This window comes from Arvicola amphibius, chromosome 8 (genome assembly GCF_903992535.2).
Source record: "Arvicola amphibius chromosome 8, mArvAmp1.2, whole genome shotgun sequence".
NCBI classification, from domain to species: domain Eukaryota; kingdom Metazoa; phylum Chordata; class Mammalia; order Rodentia; family Cricetidae; genus Arvicola; species Arvicola amphibius.
Window position 1 is genome coordinate 66,092,119 of NC_052054.1, and position 20,467 is coordinate 66,112,585.

Consider the following 20,467-nt stretch of genomic DNA (forward strand, 5'->3'; position numbering starts at 1 on the left):
TTGCCGTCAATAAGAAATTTACTTATTTTAAAAAAATCCAAATGCTGGCATTGTCCAGAAAATTTTAACAGGTTTATTTATAATTGTTATAAAGTTGAACTGTTGAAATGTGTTCACTGAAACATTTTGCTTGCATTAATGCTTTACATCTTGCATTTATATTAAAAATTCACACACAAATGAAAATGGAAAAACTGCCAATACCTGATTTCTGTCCCCTATTTTCCACTCGCAATCATATACTTCGGGACCTTTTGACCCCATGGAAAAAATATCTAACATTCAGAACTACTGATAACAGGAAGAAGAGGAAAAAAACTTTTTTGAGAATGAAATGTTTCCCCTCATAGTGGACTCTTAAGCACGTTCTCCGCGTATGCGGCGTGCTAGCTGGATATCTTTTGGCATAATTGTTACACGTTTGGCATGGATAGCACACAGGTTGGTATCTTCAAAAAGGCCAACCAGATAGGCCTCACTTGCCTCCTGCAAAGCACCAATAGCTGCACTCTGGAAGCGCAGATCTGTTTTGAAGTCCTGAGCAATTTCTCGCACCAGACGCTGGAAGGGGAGTTTGCGGATCAGAAGTTCAGTGGATTTCTGATAGCGTCTGATTTCACGGAGTGCCACAGTACCAGGCCTGTAACGATGAGGTTTCTTCACCCCTCCAGTAGAGGGCGCACTCTTGCGAGCGGCTTTTGTAGCCAGTTGTTTCCTGGGTGCTTTACCACCGGTGGATTTACGGGCAGTCTGCTTTGTACGAGCCATGGTATGGGCACCTCCTTACTTACCCCCCTTCTCCTTCGGCTGGAGCTCGGCAAGCGAGAGGCGGCGCTGGCGTTAGAGAGCGGCGGCGGCGCGGCGACGGCTGCGAACCCTTACTGGATTTTTTTAAGTGAACCATTTCATGGCTCTTAGCACACTGACAATGTGGGGAAACCATCACCTCTAATTCCAAAACAATCACACTAAAAATTTATTGTCCCAAATTCATCAAGTAGTGATCCCAGCATTCCCTTCCACTACCCTTCTCAGCTTCCAGAAGTAATTATTTCCAGTCTCTCTGGATTTGACTATTCTGGCCTTTCAGATAAGGTTAGGACTATTTCTAATATGAAGGAAGCCATAGAAGTGGTTTATTTTGTCGATGTCGTTGTTGTTGGAGTGTCTCCTCATGTGTGATTTTGCTTTATATAGTTTTCATCACATGTGATCAACCTTAGGTTGAAAATATTAAGTAGAGAAATTCTAAAAATAAACAAATTATACTATTTAAATTGTGTGTAGCAGGATACACTCTCCTGCCATCCTACACCATCACATTCCAGGACATGAAACAACCTTTTGGAGGTGTATTCACTGCCTGCCTGCTCATGAGGATGTCATAGCCATCTTGTTTAACAGATCAACTGTCAAAGAGATCCTGGTCAGACACCTCTTATTTAATGGTCTCAGAACGTAGTAATACATGTAGGAAAAACATGATGTGTACAGGATTTGGTACTTTTAGGCATCCATTTAGAGTCTTGAAATATATCTGCTATAAACAAAAGGAAATCATATAGATTATTATATATTAATGAAAAGTAACACCCTAGCCTTTCTGGAGAACAGGTTTCCATTCTAAAAAGTAAAAGATTTATCCAACTGTGACATAAGAGAGATTAGGGTAAAGCCTGAATCTATGGACTACCATAGAGGAACACTGACTACCAGAGAACACTGGATATATAAAGGATGGAATAGGTCAGTTGTATAAGATAGATAAATCAATCTAGAATCCATGTTAGATAAAGTTGAAGAAATGCCATTACAGAGGTCTATTATGAGGTCTACAATGTGCAAGATATAAAAAAAGATAGATCTTCCCTAGATTTTCCCATAACATAACAAATTCTTAGAGCAAAGAAGACATTGGCTCAACTGCTTGATTGAACACCAAGAAGGTGTATGGCCCTCCATTCTACCTTGTTGGCTCTGAGTCATTCTCCACACACATTCTTTATAAAGCCTCCCCATTTTTTATTATATCCATGTCTGAGGTTGTGCCCATGGTTATGAACATCTGATCAACCTCTAGCCTACAAGTCATGTTATTTCTAGGCCAGTGGGAGGGGTGGGAGTGGTCTTTGCACAGCTCTGATTCTGGGTGGTGGACGTTTCTTCCGACTGTGCCAATCCTCTACCAGAAGCCCCACCAGGAATATTATAATCACGGCACCAAGGCATATCCGGACCAGATTCCCCTTGGCATAGTGCTGGTGGGAAAACCCTAAACAAAAGAAGAAAGTTGAAAATGATGCTAAAAAGGCTCTTATTCAGGACCAACTCCATATCCCTGAATGAGATTCTATTATCTTCCATCAGCTATGATGTTCATCACATTCCCATAGGGTCCTTCCATCCCCCATCAAGAGTCAGAACTGAAGAAGCCCAGTTCTCTATCAAGTGATATTCTCATCAGTCCCTTCCTAGAATCTCAGTATGATCCCTCCTCAGACAATCAACACCTGGTTATAACTGTAAGAGAGTAAGGGAGAGAGTCAAGAGTCCTTACTTGACTATTGGAAAATTTTCACCCTTCCCATTTAACCTTCTTGATCATTTCTGAATTCTATATGCTAATATTCTACTTCCCTTGATGTTTTATGCACCAGGTCCTGAGATAACAGATCTACATATTCCATGTACAGGGAAAATCTCTGAATGAAGAGATGGGATACAAGTGAAGTGGGTATAGACAGGAACATTTACCAAATGGAGGACTACACCCCTCTGGAGAGACAGTGATATTCATAGACTTCTTTAAGAATAAAAAAAAGGGTCGAGTGTAAAGAAGTGGAAGCATTTACCCTGTTAGATATAAACATGTGTTCTCATGTGCTTGTGAGGCAGAAGTCCATGACATTTAACAAGGACACAAACCATAGAGTCAGACTGCCCAGATTTGACTTCCCCATACAGCACTTATTAGGGACTTCTAGAAAGTATCTCAACATCTGTAAGTCGATTTTATCATCTATCAAGTGGAATCAATACTATAGTACAATGGGTTGCCTTATACATAATAGTACAGGTTCAGCATTGCTAATCTATAAATCCAAAATATGAAATACTACAAAATTTGACATTTCCTCAAGTGAAGAAAATCCACACCTGATCTTCATAGGACAGATTGCAATCAAAACTCAGGAGGAAATAGGGAGGGGAAAGAGCATGATCACAACATACTGTATGTACAATTTTTAAATAAAAAAAGAAGTATTATGTAGAATCACCTTTAGGCTATATATAATGTATATATAAAAACATAATGTGGGCCTGGTGTGGTAGTACCCATCTTTAATCCCAGCTCTTGGGACGCAGAGGCCTATAGATCTTTGTGAATCTGGGGCCACCCAGGTCCACATAGCAACTTTGAAGCCAGTCAGGGTTACATAGTGGGACTCTGTCACAAAAAATAAAATCATTTATAGGATTAGAAAGATAACTCAGCTGGTTAAGTGCTTTGCCTAGCACACGGTAAGCCCTGAGTTTCATAAGCAGCACCATATAAATGGAGCATAAGGACACATGCCTTCACTCCCAGGACTCAAGGGGTGGAGGCAAGAGAAACAGAAGTTCAAGGTCATCCTCTGCCAGATAGTGGGCTTAAGGTTAGAATAGCTACATAAAATTCTGACTCAAAGAAAAATGTCTATAGATTCTGCTGATAAGAAACAAAAACCCATCCTCATGCCCCTTTTGCATTAAGCTTTAAATGCCTACTTACCAGTTGTAGATACCTTGGTTGAGGGTGAGATAGAAGGCCTCCTGGGGGATTCTAAGAGTTATAAGCAGGAATATTATAAGGAAATAGAATAATAACAGTTCATTCCAAGTGGCCCCACTCTCCAGACCCCTTCTGAGATAACTGAGTTCTCTAAGTTCCCTCATCTGACACACATTGCCCAACTACTGAGATTAATAAATTAAACAGCCATGGTTAGTACCCAAAGACTTCATTTGAACTGGACCATTTTTCAACTGATAGGCATTTAACTTGTTTCCACTTTGGGGCTGGTATGAATGATGCTGTTATAAGCATTCAAGTGTAAGAGTTTGTGTGAACGTAAGTGAAATTGTTTGAAGGAGAATGCTCCCTCCACAGATTCATATATTTGAATGTCTGTTCCCCATTTGATGAACTGGGAAAGTTTAACAGGTATGGATGGCCTCATGGCTAGAGGTATGTCACTTGGGGTTGGCTTTAAGGTTTCAAAAGCCCACACCAGTTAGCTCTCTCTCCTCTCTCTCTCTTTCTCTCTCTCTCTCTCTCTCTCTCTCTCTCTCTCTCTCTCTCTCTCTCTCTCTCTCTCTCTCTCTCTCTCTCTCCCACATACTTGTAGATCAAAATTCAAGCTCTCAGGTACAGCTGTAGCGCCATGCCTGCCTATCTGTTGTCATGCTCCCCCACAATGTTGGTCATAGACTCGACCACCCCTTGAAACTGTAAGGCCGAGCAAACTCTTTCTTTTATAAGTTACCTTGGTCATAGTGTCTTTTCATGTCAATAAAAAAGTAACTAAAACAATAAGTTTTAAAAATTTTTTAGTACCATCCAAGAATTTCAGAATCACTGGGTCACGGGATAATTCTGTTTAGCTTCTGAGCAACTATAAGACTAATTTTCAAATTATATGCTTTATTTGACAACCTCCCAGTACTGTAGAAGTATCTAAATCTTTCCAATATGTGTCTTGATTGTTTATCTGGTTTGTTTGTTGGTTGATTGTCTAGTTGTTTGTTTGGTTGGTTGTTAACTGTTTAGCTTGTTGGTTGATTGGTTGGTTGGCTGATTGGCTAGTTGGTTTGTTTGTGTTTGTATCGTTATAACCATCTTAGTGGACACATGGTATGTGAATTGTATCTCTGTTTTAAACAGGTGTCATAAGAGAACCAGTTATTGTTCAGGATGCTCCTTCAATCCTAAATCCATTATCTTCACATGAGGTTGCCTATTGTTTTAACAAAAATGTTTCCTGAACCTATTAAGCCTGTGAGTATAAAACTCTTGAGGATGGTGATTACATTTGAGGGCACCTTCATCATAGAACTTCTTTCCTCAGACACCAGAAACTACTGAACTCACCTGTTATGGGAGATGGTACCTCTGTGGGTACCTGGCTGGGAGTGGCAGAGGGTCCTGAGAAATCAGAAAAGAAGTAAGTACCCTGTAAGTCTGTTAACTGTGAATTCTGAACAATGAGACATTTCTGTGATTTGATTTTTTTTTTTCATGCAGCAAATGAGCATGAAGAAACTCCCACTGCTGACTGATTGAAAAGCATGCTTGGCCTGTTCCCTGGTACATTGTACAGTTGCTTTCTTACCTTTGTCTTCCACGGACCCTTGTTACCTATCCCCTCATTTGTCATTTGTCACTTGACTGGCACTTGTCCCAGGAATTATATGTGGAGACAAGAACCATGGGTAAAGTTTTGGCAATGCATTAGGACTCACAGGTGAGAGGGAGTATGCAATGGGGGAGGAGGTAAATACTTAAAATAGTATACAGTATTCTAAGTATTAGAACAGCATGATAGTCCTTTTCCTTTTATTTATTCATTCATTCATACATTTTTTGGTACTTGGAACTGAACCTGGGTGCCTTGTGCATGCTGAGTACATACCCTAGCAGAGATACATTCTGTTCATTATTTTAAATCATATTTAATATATAACTATTCAGGATTTCGGTTTTTAAATAATGTTTTCTTGTTTTCATTCTATAGAAAAATCAAAACTGAAAAGTCAAAACGTAAACTGAAGGTGCAACTCAGTTGGAATAGCTTGCTTATGCACAAAGCCCTGTGCTCCATCCCTAGCACCACATAAACCAGTAGCTGAAGCCTGTAACTCAGTACTCAGAAGTTCAAGATTATCCTCCACTACATAGTAAGTTCAAGCCAGTCTGGGATACATAAGATCACGAGTTTAAAAAATAAAAGTTTAAAAAGAGAAAAAATAAAGTACTATAAAAATTAAAGCAAAAGTAAAAACTCAGCAATTTATGAATGCAAAATAATTCTTGCTATGTTGTTACATGTTCACTGATTAAATTTTTGAGAATTTCATACATAGGTTCTGTGTTTACATCATTTCCACCACCCCACACTTTCCCCTCTCCAGCTCACCTCATGTCTCCCCTACGTCATCTCAAATTCATAACCTCTTCTTCATTATTGTTGTGTGTGTATAACATATAACCTAATGATTACATTTAGTGTTATATGTACATGTAAATGTGTTTAGAGCTGTCCACTTGATATTGAATAACCTATCATGAGGTTTATCCCCAGAGGAGACAAATTCTCCATCTCTTAGGAGCCACTGATTACCTATACCTCATCATCTAGTGGGGGGGCCCTTGTGAGATTTCACTCAGTTGGCAACGTCAGCTGGAGCTGCTGTTATGCTTGTTTTGTTTGGGCAATCATATTGTCGAAATTTCATTGGTGCAGCTTCCATATCATGTCTAGAAGACCCTATGCCATATGAGGCACCCTGGTAATCTGTCTTATAATCTTTGATATGTTTATGTCTCTTTTTCTTGGTGAACTAATCATTTTAACTCAGGCTTATTATTTCCATAGAGGCATAGACAATAAAATTGCTAAAGAAGAAAATCTAATGATTAGTTGTGGTTTGGAGAATCAAAGAGGAAAAACCTTCAGATTTTACTTTCCAGGTACTTATACTATTATATTTTTATAATAAGTGTATGATACCTCCTGTCTATCAACTTATTTGGATTGAAAGATACCTAAGAAACTAGGAACACACACCTCTAGGTGTGTCTACAAGAATATTTCCAGAGACTATTACATCAAAACGCAGCCTATAACTGGAGGTTTCTCTCCCACCTGTCAGTTCCTGAATAACCACTCTTAGGCTTAATATTAATTACAAACTATTAGGCTTATTAGTTCAGACTTATTAACTAGCTCTTACAACTTAAATTAACCCATAATTTTTATCTATGTTTGGCCACATGGCCGGTGGCTTGTTACCTTATATTTACATTCTTGCTTCCTCAGAGGCTGGTGTCTCTCAGACTCCACTCTTCTTCTCACTGCCTCTCTGCTTGGATTTTCCACCTGGCTCTATCCTGTCTTGCCATAGGCCAAAGCAGCTTTATTTATCAACCAACGAGAGTAACAGATATTCACAGCACACAGAGGGGTATCCCACATCAAGATCCAACACAACCAATGGATTAACCCACTGATGGATTCAAATTCTGAATGTGCTATTGGGTAGTGGGAGAAGTGTGAAGTCAGTCACTGAGGGTGTATGTCTCTGGAGAGTATAGCTTGACTTAGCCCCTTCCTATGATCGCTCTCTTTCCTGGCTGCCACGAGCTCAATGACCTTGCTCTACTACATTTTCTGCCTTGAGGTTTCTCTGCCTTACCATGACCCCAGGAATACAGTTGAAGCCTCTGACACTATAAACAAAAACAAATCGTTCTTCCTGTAAATTTTTCCCAGGGAACTTGACACAATGACAAAATGTAGATCAAAGGCTTTTTCAGAGGCCTTGAAGAAAGGACAAAAGTAACTTTGTTCTTTGTCCTTGCTCAGGACTGGGGGCCAGGGCCTTAAAAGAGTCAAAGTTCTGGTTCCTAGAAACTTGGCCTTCACCCCCATGAGACAACTGGAGTTGTCAGTCATAAGGCCATGCTCCCTCTGTCATGATCTTGAGACACTGTGTTCCCCTTGTGTAATACTGCTTGGTCAGCCTCGTGCTGACTTCGTCTTATTGCATGATAGCTTCTGTTCACTCTGTCCCATTTCCCCTGAAAACAGTATCTAATTCGACTGCCTAATAGGTTTTCTTGGCATAAGTCACAACATGTGCAAAACTTTCAGTCCCAAGCTTTGTCTTCTCTATCATCAGTCCTCTCTCTCAGGACTTTGTCACTGAAGAGCAACCTGCTAGACCAAATCAGCTTAAGGCTAACAGACCCAAAGTGCTTCCGAAAAATAAACAAAAGGGATTTTGCCACTAAAATTTCAACAATGCATTTCATTTTATTTAATTTGATTCTTTTATATACCACAGACCTTTGTGACTTTTTGTTGTCCTTAACTGTTTCTTTATTATACTACATTATGTAAGACTATTTTGTGTATTTATATGAAAATGCACATGTATGTATATATGTATGTATATAATGTACTTTGAACAGATTTTCCCTGCCCTGCTTCCCTCCACTTTCTCATCCCTCCCATTAGTCCCCTTGTTTCTCCTAGATTAGTGGTTCTCAAACTTCCTAATGTTGTTACCCTTTAATACAGTTTCTCAAGTTGTGGTGACACCAACCATTATTTTCAGTGCTACTTCATAACTGTTATTTTGCTACTGTTCTGAATTGTAACGTAAATATCTAGGTTTTATGATGGTCTTAGCAACCCTTGTGGAAGAGTCATTCAACCTCCATAAGGAATCATGACCCACAGGTTGAGAACCACTGCCCTAGATAGTTTTGCTTCAGCTTTCCTGCTGTACGTAGACATAAGATTTTTATGTATGTATATAAAATCTATGACCCACAAATGAGAGAAAACATGTGGCATTTGTCTTAATGGCTAAAAAATATCCTTTTGTTTAAGAACCACATTTAATTTCTTTATTCATCCCTCTGTTAGTGGCCATGTAAGTTGGTTGCATAACTTCACTGTTGCAAACAGGGCTACAATTAAGAAATGGTTTACAAGTGTCTCTGTGATACATGTATAGCTGAGTTATACATTTTTAATTTGCTAAGGGAGCTCCATATTGGTTTCCATAGTGATTGGTCTATTTTCCATTCCAAGTGACCATTGATAATAGTCCACTTTTATCCATCTTCTCGTCAGAATTTGTTGTTTGTTTGTTTTATTGATAACCATCATTCTGATTGGGGTGAGTTGGAATCTCACAAATCTTAATATGCACTTCTCTGGTGCTCGTGATATGAAGCACTTTTTCATGTTTATTAATACTTAATCACTTGAGAGGCGGAATTTTTTTCTTTATAATTTCCTCTGGTCAGTTATATACCTTACCTGTTGCAACTGGAACTGCAATAATTGACAGCTTTATTTTATAATGGTGAGACCTTTCACAGACTTGAGACCTTCACAATGCTAAGGTAATAAATTTACATTACAGTGAGCCAGCGAGAGTCTGTTGTGATTTGTTATGGCAGCTATCGGACACTCATACACCTCCAAAGCTGATTGGAGCTGGAGGCTCTCGTTGCCCACACCTCTGACTCCCTCGAAATTTTCACAAGGGTTTACAAATAACAGAGAAAAGAATCTTGGATCTGGACCCAGTTACCTGTAACCATGAGCACCAGGGGGTCACTGGGGGCTGACCACAGGTATGGAGATGAACTGGAAAAGCTGTAACACCGGTAAGTCCCACTGTGAGCAGCAGTCACCTTGATGATGGTGAAATTAGCCCGGTACCGTCTCTCATGTTTCTTATAAAGCCCAGTATCCCCCTCTTTGTGTAGAGCAAATTGATCAAAACCATGTTTTGTCCAGCACTGCAGAGTCACGTTCCTGCCTGGAGGAACTGCTGAGGTCGGATGAGCTGAGAGTGAAGGCTTACCATAAATACCTGGGAAGAGAGAAAACTGTCTTAGAGACAGCAAGCACACAGAGGAGATGACTCTGTAGGTAAATCACCTTCTGTGCTTGATTAAAACTCTCAGAATACAAGAGCTCAGCCCAGCACTTAGCTGTGGATCTCTGCACCTGCTTCCATTAGTTACTGGATGAAGATTCTATGACAATTAGGAGCAGTTAAAGAACCCTCTCTTGGGCAGTTTACAGGGCCACTGGCAGTGGAACCAGTATTTATCCCTAGTGCATGAACTGATTTTTTGGAGCCCATTCCCTTTGGAGGAATGGCTTGCTCAGCCTAGATTTGGGGGTGGGGCCAGCTTCATTCTGCCTCAAGTGATGTGACAGACTTTGTTGATTCCCCATGGGATGCCTCACCCTCTCTGAGGAGAAGATGGGAAATGGGGGAAGGTAAGGGGAGCAGGAGGAGGAGAGGGAGATGGAACTGGAATTGGTATGTAAAATAAAAAAGATTATTTTAAAAATAAAATTTAAAAAACTCTGAGAATACATGACAATCTAGCTCAGGCCTATACAGAAGACTTAATGCACATGGCTTCTAAGACTCAAGAAACATTGAGGAAGAGGGAGCAGGAAAAACTTAAAAGCATGGAGAAGATTTATAAAATATGATCTCACAGCAGCTATGAACACCTATACAAGATCAAGCCAGTATTTTAATATTGGAAGGGAGAGGACCTCCCTAACTGAGGAGTTGCCAACAGCTGACAGCTGTTAGGAGAAGAAAAATCTTTTCCAGGGATGTCCCCATACCCATGCAAAGATAGGCAGCTCTAACTAGACTTAGTGAGTTTTATTTTAAGGGGAAAACATGAAGTTGGGAAGGGATGTGTTAGGAGAAATGGCATAGAGTTGGAGGTGGGACGTAGGCGATGGGCATGATTTATAGTTCACTGTTTGCAGGCATGAAATTATCCAAGAATAATTTTTTTTAATTTCTTGCATCACATTAAAATGTAACTTGTCTTGATTGATGACTATCCTGGAGACACCACCCCTAAGCAAGACCAAGACTCGTTTGTCTCATTCTAACATTAGCACCAGGGAATTTAGGGGTTTACCATCTAGCACCCACATGCCCCACTTTCACCCTCTCCAAGTCCAGAACAGAAGCCACAAGACCAACAGCACCCCATCCCTCCCTCCAGTTACCTGTAGCTATTAGCTCAAGGTGGTCGCTTGGGAGAGACCACTGACTCCCATTCTGATATGAGCAGCGGTAGCGTCCAGCATGACTTGCTTGCATGTTCTTAATGAAGAGAAAGTTTTGATCTTCATATTTCTCAGATTTCAGTTTCTCCAGGCGATATAAATCCACAACCGGAGGCCCCTGGCACCTCAGAGTGACTGACTGCTCCAGGGCCACCAGGGAACTGGGCTCAGCCCAGAGTGATGGCTTAGGGAATGGGCCTTGGGAGGGAAGCACAGCCTCTAGGTTAGCATCAATGACCTCTTATTAGTTGAATCCTGGGGAGGCTTGGGAGTACTGGGGAGATATACTCACCACTCTGTGCTTGCCTCGCTTGCAGTACACACAGCCCTGAGGAAAAGAACCAGAGGCTAGAGACTCCCTTGAGTGGAGAGCTATGCACGTGCATTAGTTTGTATCATAATTATCTCACATTTGTGTTGATGTACACAACCCAGGCTGGCCTCAGACTTGGTCTGTAACAGAGAACAGTCTTGAATTTCTGATCCCACTGCCTCCATCCCGTGAGTGCTAGGATTGTAGGCATACATACATCACCACACCTGGTTTTATGTGATACTGGGGATAGAACCCAGGGCTTCACCGATGCTAGGCAAGTCACTCAACTGACCTACATACCCAGATCATAATTGCTTTACTATTTCAGAAGATACTGCTGCATATCATTCAACTGGAAAAGGCTGGCTCTCAAAACCAAATCCCAGCCAGGAGAGGAATGGTGAGCATGAAGTCCCAACAGTGAGTTATTAGCATTCGATAGCTACTGAGAGTTCGTTTTCTTTAAGGGTGTGCCACCGCCCCATAATTTGATTGTGATCCAGTGGAAACCCACATACCCAAGACTATATGGGCAGCACAAATTACTTGATAGGTTTAAATTTAAAAATACACACACAAAGAAAAGTTGTGTGAATAGTGAAAAGTAGTGGAGTGTGGGGGAAGTGAATGTGATCTAAACACATCACACAAAATTCTCAAATAACTCATTCTTTGAAAGTTGAAGAAATGTTTGTGGTATCACTTATGTGAAGTGTTCAGAAAAGGTAGAGCAATAGATGCAGACCAGTGCTTATGTTGAATGATAGAAGTGGGTTCATGTTCAGTAAGTGGGACAGTTCAATAAGTGCAGAGTTTCTTTGGGAGTGGAAAGTATGTCATGGAAGAAGACAGAAGTGCTGGCTGTACCGTATCATCAATGTACTAAATGTCACTAATAATATTTAGTTAATTTTAGTCTAGCATACAAAATAATGGGTTACAGTGTGGCATCTTCATACATATACTGTGTTCTCTCATTCACTCTCCTCCCACAGTCCTTCCTTCAGTCCCCCCTCCCAGTTTCTTAATATGTAAATTCCATTCTCCTCTCTATTTCCCATATCCCTTAAGATCTCTTTCTACTCTCTCATGATCCTCTCTCTGGTTTTAAAACCTACATAACAATCTCACACACACACACACACACACACAATTTTAAATCTAAGTTCCCCATATGAAAGAAAACACCATATTGTAGCAATACTTTTTCATCAGACCACCAGTCCACAAATAATGGCACAGAGATTTATTATTAATTAGAAATGCATGGCCATTAGTTTAGGATTGTCCCACTAGCTCTTCTGACTTAAATTAACCTGCTTTTATTAACCTATGTTCTTTCACATGACTTGGGTACCTCTATTCTGTACCATATGTTTAACCTCTTCAGTGTCCCCCTGGCATCTTGCTGCCATAATCCATGCACCTAGATTCCTCCTCCTCTTCCTCTCTCTTCCAGGGAATTCCACCTATCTTCTCCAGCCTAGCTATTGGCCATTCAACTCTTTATTACACCAATCACAACAATGCATCTTCACACAGTGTGCAAATATCCCACAACACCGTATTTGCACTTCTTTGTCTGAGTTATTTCACTTAACATAATTTTGTGTATTTTTTAATAAAAAAAATTAAGTCAAGGAGCTGGAGAAATTGCTAAGAGGTTAAGAGCACTTGCTGTTCTTTCAAAGCACCTAGGACTGGGTCTCAGCACCACTGTGTAGTGGCTCACTTAAGTCCAGGGGATCCAACATCCTCTCTTGGCCTCCATGAACATCAGGCACACACATAGTGCACACACACACACACACACACACACACATATGGATAAATACACATACATGAAAAGTAAAAAATAAATCTTAAAATATATATTAAGTCAAAACAAGGATTTCTCCCCACCCTGTCTAGACTCATCCCATCAATCCCCTAATACACATGCTCTTGGCTCCTTTAGCTTTTCCTTTTCATATTTTCATATCTGTAAAAAGTTTTAACTTTATACATACTGTGAACAAATGTTGACTTCCTTGATGAAGATGGAGATTTGGATGTCTAGATTCACAGCCACCATCTTCCAATTCTGTTTTATATACAGCCTACAGTATCTCACCCATGACCTCACATCTAGTAGTAAACAGATCCAAATGCTAGCAGACAAGTTTAGCAGGAAAGAAGATGCACTTGGAAACTCATAAAAGCAAAAAAAAGTGGAATGGTGGTTATAGGTGGTGGGGTAGGGACTGGGGAAGATTGTAATCAGAGGAGGAGAAATTTCAGTCAGACAGAGACAAATTCAAGGGCTATATTGAACAGGATAGTGACTACAATAACAACAATATTTCATGGAATATTATTCCACTCTAAAAAATGTAATCAAAACATTTACAGAAAAATGAATGACTTAGAATGCAAGGCATGAGGCATTAAATCAATAATATATGTGTATGTGTAAACAAATATATATGTGGGTACAATATAACATGAAGAACGAGAGGGAGAAAGGCTGAATATCAGGGAATGAGGAGGACTGGATGCAGCTGATGGATATGAGTCAGGAAAGAGGATGTAAAGCACTGGACTGAGCTCCCAAGGTCCTGATGAGGAGCAGAAGGAGGGAGAACATGAGAAAGAAAGTCAGGACCATGAGGGGTGCGCTCACCCATGGAGATGGTGGGACAGAACTAACGGGAGATCACCAACTCCAGTTGGAATGGGACTGATGGAACATGAGACCAAACCGGACTCTCTGAATGTGGCCGACAGTGGGGGCTGACTGAGAAGCCAAGGACAATGGCACTGGGCTCTGATTCTTCTGCATGGACGGGCTCTGTGGGAGCCTTCTCAACTTGGCTGATCACCTTCCTGGACCTGGGGGGAGTTGGGAGGACCTTGGTCTTAACATAGAGTAGGGAACCCTGATGGCTCCTTGGCCTGCAGAGGGAGGGAGGGGGGTATGGGTGGAGGGGAGGGGAGGGAAGGGGAAGGAGGAGGGGAGGAGATGGAAATTTAAAAAAAAAGGTGTGGCCTTTTTTGGAAGAAGTGTGTCACTGGGAGTGGGGTATAAAGTTTCAGATGCTCAAGCCACACCCACTGTGGCATTCTCTTTCTGCTGCCTGAGGATCCAGATGTAGAGCTCTCATGTCTGCCTGGACACTACCATGCTTCCTGCCATGATGATAATGGACTAAATCTTTGAACTGTAAGCCTCCACAATTAAATGCTTTCCTTTATAAGAGTAGCTGTGGTCATGGTGTCTCTTCACAGAAATAAAACCCTAACCTAATGAAGACAAGAGCATAAAAATGTATTTGATTGTGGAAGTGTAAAATCCAGTGTGGAGTTCCACAGCTTCTGTTCTGAATGTATACACTAACTATACAGAAGTTCATTGAGTTGTGTAGTCTGTGGGTCTGGTTAATTTCTCTCTTTCTCTCTCTCTCTCTCTCTCTCTCTCTCTCTCTCTCTCTCTCTCTCTCTCTCTCTGTGTGTGTGTGTGTGTGTGTGTGTGTGTGTGTGTGTGTGTGTGTGTTAGGGAACTGTAACTTTTTATAATAAAATTTTAAATTGGTTTGTTTTTTATTAAAATAATTTTTCATACAGTGTATTTTGATCATGTTTGCCCTCCACCAAGTCCTCCAAAATCCTCCTCACCTCCCTGTCTTCTCAACTTTTTGTTCTGTCTTGCTTTACTTTAAAAAAAAAAGTCAAACAAATAAACAAAAAGCAATTAGACAAAAAATAATACCAAAACAAAAGCCCACAAAACATGGAGTTCATATTTACTCCAGAGCATGGACCTGCCCTGGAGTATGGAGTATGATGTACCCAGTAAACACTCCATTAGAGAAAACTGGTTTTCCCTTTGTCAGTGGGTATCAATTGTAAATAACTCTAGATTGGGGTGGGACTCTGCCTGCCTTAACCCTGTCAGGTCTTGTGTGTGCTGCCACATGTTCTCTGTGTATGGTTTGTTTGTTATTAATAACATATTTTATGGTTGAGAGGAAGGTTTTTATCGTAGATGTGAGGAAGAGAGTACAGCCCAAGCCATCTGGAAGCTTCCAGAGCAGGGAGAGGAAAGTAGTAGACAACTGAACTGGGCTGTGAGAAAAGAGGGTGTGTGTTGAAAGAGGCAAACCAGAGAAAGGATGAGGGAAGAGACCAAGAGATCACCAATAGGGCACAGGGCTGAAATGGAAGGGTTATATAGGGATGAGAACCTGGGAGGGAAGTTAATAAGCTGGAGAGAGTTAGGGTAGAGAGCAGAATGAGAACAGCCAAATGCCAGTATAGACTCTGCAACAGGTATTTTCAGCGCTGAGAAATAGCAACATGTAATATTTTATTCTGAAATTTTTTAATGTTCTCATCATTTTATAAATTAGAATATATGTGATCTTCTTGTAAGACTCCTAACAGTGGTAGCAGAGGCTGTCTCTGACTCTGTAATCTGCTTTTGGCACCCATTCCTCCGACCAGATTGCCTCATTTAGCCTTAGTAGAAGAGGAGGTGCTTAGTCTCACTGCAACGTGGTATACCATGGCTGTCTGATATTCGTGGGAGGTTCACCTGTATCTGAAGAGAAATAGAGGATAAGGAGTGGATGGGGGGAGAAAGAGAAGATGGGGAAGGAACTAGTAAGAGAGGAGGAAGGGGAAACTTTGCTTGGGATGTAAAAACAAAATAATAAATATCCTAAAATCAAAAATTAACATATATGCAATGCATACGTTAATTAGCTTGAGCTAGCTATTCCATGTGCGGACATTTATCAGAACATCATCTTCTTTCACTGTAAATATATTTACCTTTTATGACAATGAAAAAAAGAATAGTCAGGTCTCTCCTCCCACCTACAAAAGGAAGAATATAAACATTTTAAAGTGTGGAGATACAGATAAATTAAATTTTAAAATAAGAGTGTGGCATGAGTGTAAGGAAAGAAAGACCCATAATTGAGCAAAGTCCAGAAACAGAGTCACATGCATGATATTTAAATTGTTATAAAACATATAAATTATTTTCATAAGCAGAATAAACCATCAAATTGGTCTTTCATGTTGGAAAAATAAATGTAGAGATAGCAGCAAAGCTCCTTGGTTTATATTTGAATCCCTGCTATGTGACAAAGTGCTTAATCTTCTGAAGTTTTAGTTTATTTACTTAAAAAGTAAGGTCAATTATGTCCCTGACTCATTAAGCTATGGGGCATTAATTGAGTTACATGTTTTTAAAAACAAAGAGGGAAGGAGAAGGAGTCACAGAATAATGGATAACCCATAATAAGTATTGTGTAAGTATATTAAAGAATGAGTGACAGATTGCTTGTATTCAGAGGATTCCTCTTATTCCCAAGAACTCAACAGTCCTCTGTCTACTCTACCTCTTTAGGTCATGAAGTTCTTCTAATAAAATAAGGAAGTAATGATGCAACCTGAAAGTACCAGCCTGGTGAAGAGTGGGCAAGAAAAACACATGCTCCACCATGTGTCATTTGGCAAAGATTCTAATGTGCTCTGCTATCAAAACACATACAGATTAGAATTGTGAACTAGCTCAAACGTTATCAAGCTCACATGGGAACAAATAAAGGTGAAATTAATAGGAAAAACAATGGAAAAAAAGACGAAGAGAGGGAGAGGAGCAAGTGAAAAAGGAAAGAAAAGGGTTGTAAAGTTTTAAAAGGCAAGAAGAAAGAAAAGAAAGATATGAAGAGGAAAGAAAAAAGAGGGCCAGTGAGGTGGCTCAATAAGTCAGGATGTTTGCCACCAAAATGGATGACCTGGGTTTGATTCCCTGGTGTTGCTGGTAGAAAGATGGGAAGTGCGTCAAGGCCTGAAACACCTGTTCAAGTGTCCTGGCCAAGCCAAAGCAAATCAAAACAATTACCCCAAATGCATCACATCTCTGTTCTTCCTTCCAACAAATGGAACCTCATAGCCTCCCATTTTTGTTCCGAGATTCACCACTGATAAGATGGTTTTCATTCCTTTGTACACAGAGATGGTTTCACAGACTTCCCAGGTCAACCCTCAGGACTCACCAAGATAGAAGAAAGCAGGTAAGACTGGAGACATGGTTCTACAGTCTGGTCCTGAGCCATGTGGCCCAGCAGGGAAGTTGTAGATGCCTGAAACATAGGCACAGGATGTGATGGGGGTGAAGAATTCCCTCCTTCCTGACTCTACAAGCCCCAGCTTTCCTAATTGAGAGTCATCAAGACAGGGCCATCTCCTCAGCAGAATGACTTGCACGTTAGCTCGTGAAGCCACCACTTATCCTTCTCTCACCAGCTGTGTGTCAGCCGTCTGTCTGCCTGCAGGAACAAGATATATGTCCTAGACTCCCATAAAATTCCTAGTACTCACTGGGGAAAGGCTGTCCAAACTTCATTTGTCTGACCTCATACTGTCTGGTTTAAAGGACACTCCAATTCCCCAAATTCCAGAGGGCTGGGCAGTATGACTCTCTTGGCCCAGCTTGAGCTATACTATAGAAGGTAGCTAGATAAAAGCCAGCATTTCTCAGGAACTTGTGAAACAGTTCCAGTCTTCCAAAAGGAGTCATTTCCCTTACCTCTGACACAAGGGAGATATGGCTCTCCATTGGCATATGCCTATGGTTGTGTATCAAAGCCCATGCTGGCCTCCAGACTCCTACAGTCGGTCCCTATTCACAAGTACCTAGTATACATTTCAAATGCCCCACACTGGCATCCTGGACCTTCTCACCTTCCCAGGCTTCCCTTCTCCTGTATAGCCACTTGTTCTCTATATAACAGCAAGATTTTTCCCCTGCCCCCACTACCTCTTGCTATCTCTGCCATCTTCTGCTATTCCCATTTCCATAACCCTTGCCATGTCCAGTCTATTTTTTTTCTTCTCTACTCTGGATATTCTCTATATCTTGCTTACAAGAAAAAAAACCTTCCCTCCTAATGGAGTGACCATGTAGGTAGTTACTTTATTGCACTCCCCAAATATATATTTATTCCTACTAAGCTCATTATAACTCCAAAAGGTGAAAAATACCTCATTCCTGGAGGGTGGAGTGACTGCTTAGCAGTTAAAAGGCACTTGCTGTTCTCCCAAAAGACCTCACCTACCAGCACCCACATTGGGTTGCCTGTAACCCCAGCTCCAGGGAATCCAATGCCCTCTTCTGGAGTCCACCACCACTTACACTAATGTGTGCAAACTCACATACAAACACATAATTAATTTTTTAAAATTATCCCAGCCCTAATTGATGAGCTTTGGCAGGTAATGGTTGCTGATGGAGGGAAGTCATCTTTCTTCAGTGGTTTGGCCATTGTATGTTGCCCATGTTTCAGGGGACGGCCCTGCACCTATCTGTGCATGGGCAGTGCTAATTTGATTTAGAAGATCATAAAAAGAAGAGGAAGGGAAGAAGTGGAAGAGGAGGAGGAGGAGAGAAAGTGGCTGAAGACAGGACCGTGGTCAAGAGTACTTGCCGCTCTTCCAGTAGACCCAATTCACATCCAGACATCTTACACTGGGTGGCTAACAACCACCTGTAACTGTAGCTTTGTGGAATCTGACACCCTCCTATGGCCTCTGCAGGTACCCTCACACATGTGGCATATACACACATAAATTAAAAAAAAAAAAATCTTGGCCAGGCGGTGGTGGCGCACGCCTTTAATCCCAGCACTCAGGAGTCAGAGGCAGGCGGATCTCTGTGAGTTCAAGACCAGCCTGGTCTACAAGAGCTAGTTCCAAGACAGGCTCCAAAGCTACAGAGAAACCCTGTCTCGAAAAACCAAAAAAAAAAAAAAAAAAAAAAAAAATCTTGAGAAGAAGGAGAAAGGAGGAGCGTGAAGTTGGGAGGGCTGTGTGGTAGGGTTCTAGGAGAGGGGATAGATATGATCTAACATGTTATATTCATGTATGAAATTACTACAGAATATGTGATAAGAAATGAAAACCAGCAATTACTGGTAGGGATGTGGGGTGTTGGAGCCTGTGTGCCTGCTGGAGAGAATGCAATGTGGTGCAACCATTGTCGGAAAAGGTCTGCCTTGGCATCTGCTTCTTGAATCTTGTCAACACATGGCAGGGCCTGGAACTGAAGCCACAACACTCTAACCATAGCACACCTTTGGTGGTGACGTTGACACTTATACATCAAAAATGAGTCTTGTAAGACTTTTTTCTTTTTTTTTTTTTTTTTCTCATGGTTTATTTTTTTTTTATATTTAAAAATTTCCATCTCCTTCCCTCCTCCTCCCCCCTCCCTCCCCTCCTTCTCCCCTTTCTCTCCCCTCCTTCTCCCCCTTCCCTCCCCTCCCCTCCACCCATACCTCCCCTCCCTCCCTCTCAAGGCCAAGGAGCCATCAGGGTTCCCCACTCTATGCTAAGACCAAGGTCCTCCCAACTCCCCCCAGGTCCAGGAAGGTGATCGACCAAGCTGAGAAGGCTCCCACAGAGCCCGTCCATGAAGAAGAATCAGAGCCCAGAGCCATTGTCCTTTGCTTCTCAGTCAGCCCCCGCTGTTGGCCACACTCAGAGAGACGGGTTTGGTCGCATGATCCATCAGTCCCATTCCAACTGGAGTTGGTGATCTCCCATTAGTTCTGTCCCACCGTCTCCATGAGTGAACGCACCCCTCTCGTTCCTGACTTTCTCCCTCATGTTCTCGCTCCTTCTGCTCCTCATCGGGACCTTGGGAGCTCAGTCCAGTGCTCCAATGTGGGGCTCAGTCACCTTCCCCATCTGTCGCCAGCTGGAGGTTCCCTCACGGTCCTGACTTTCTTTCTCATGTTCTCTCTCCTTCTGCTCCTCATCAGGACCTTGGGAGCTCAGTCCGGTGCTCCAAGGTGGGGCTCTGTCATTTTCTTCGTCTATCGTCAGGTGGAGGTTCTATGGTGATATGCAAGAAATTCATCAGTATGGCTATAGGAACTGGCCTTTTCAGGCTCCCTCTCCTCAGCTGCCCAAGGAACTAACTGGGGGCGTCTCCCTGGAAACCTGGGAACCCCTCTAGGGTCAAGTCTCTTGACAACCCTCAGGTAGCTCCTTAAATTCAGATATATGCTTCACTGCTCTCATATCCACCCTTCCTATATCCCAAGCACCCCATTCCTCCGAGCTCCCCCCGCTCTCCCCTTCACACTTTTCTCTCCCCATCTTCCCTTGGCCCAGTCTTGCCCAACCCTCAAGTTCCCAATTTTGCCTGGCGATCGTGTCTACTTCCAATATCCAGGAGGATTACTATATCTTTTTTGGGAGTTCA

The 20,467-nt window shown here is 41.6% G+C and overlaps 2 protein-coding genes across 2 annotated transcripts; both read right to left on the bottom strand.

Annotated features, from left to right (window-relative positions):
• LOC119821262 (histone H3.3A) lies at positions 1-870 on the bottom strand. Its single transcript, XM_038340195.2, has one exon. It carries the CDS (start codon positions 766-768, stop codon positions 358-360), a length of 411 nt encoding a protein of 136 aa, XP_038196123.1. The 5' UTR covers positions 769-870; the 3' UTR covers positions 1-357.
• Positions 871-2,099: 1,229 nt separating this feature from the next.
• LOC119820697 (platelet glycoprotein VI-like) lies at positions 2,100-17,289 on the bottom strand. The gene is made up of 9 exons (XM_038339229.1): positions 17,256-17,289; positions 11,185-11,220; positions 10,833-11,090; positions 9,370-9,654; positions 5,132-5,185; positions 3,773-3,823; positions 2,979-2,980; positions 2,755-2,803; positions 2,100-2,272 (listed from the first exon to the last, which is right to left on the bottom strand). The coding sequence occupies exons 1-9, from the start codon at positions 17,287-17,289 to the stop codon at positions 2,100-2,102; spliced, it is 942 nt and encodes a 313-aa protein (XP_038195157.1).
• Positions 17,290-20,467: the final 3,178 nt, after the last annotated feature.

What these genes read in the sequence shown, in the direction of transcription:
- LOC119821262 (XM_038340195.2), bottom strand. Translation starts at nt 768, where the DNA reads ATGGCTCGTACAAAGCAGACTGCCCGTAAATCCACCGGTGGTAAAGCA.
- LOC119820697 (XM_038339229.1), bottom strand. Translation starts at nt 17,289, where the DNA reads ATGTCTCCAGTCTTACCTGCTTTCTTCTATCTTG. An exon ending in ACCTGCTTTCTTCTATCTTG is followed by an intron (nt 11,221 to 17,255) that starts GTGAGTCCTGAG and finishes TCTTTTCCTCAG; the next exon opens with GGCTGTGTGTACTGCAAGCG. An exon ending in CCTTGAGCTAATAGCTACAG is followed by an intron (nt 9,655 to 10,832) that starts GTAACTGGAGGG and finishes CTCTCTTCCCAG; the next exon opens with GTATTTATGGTAAGCCTTCA.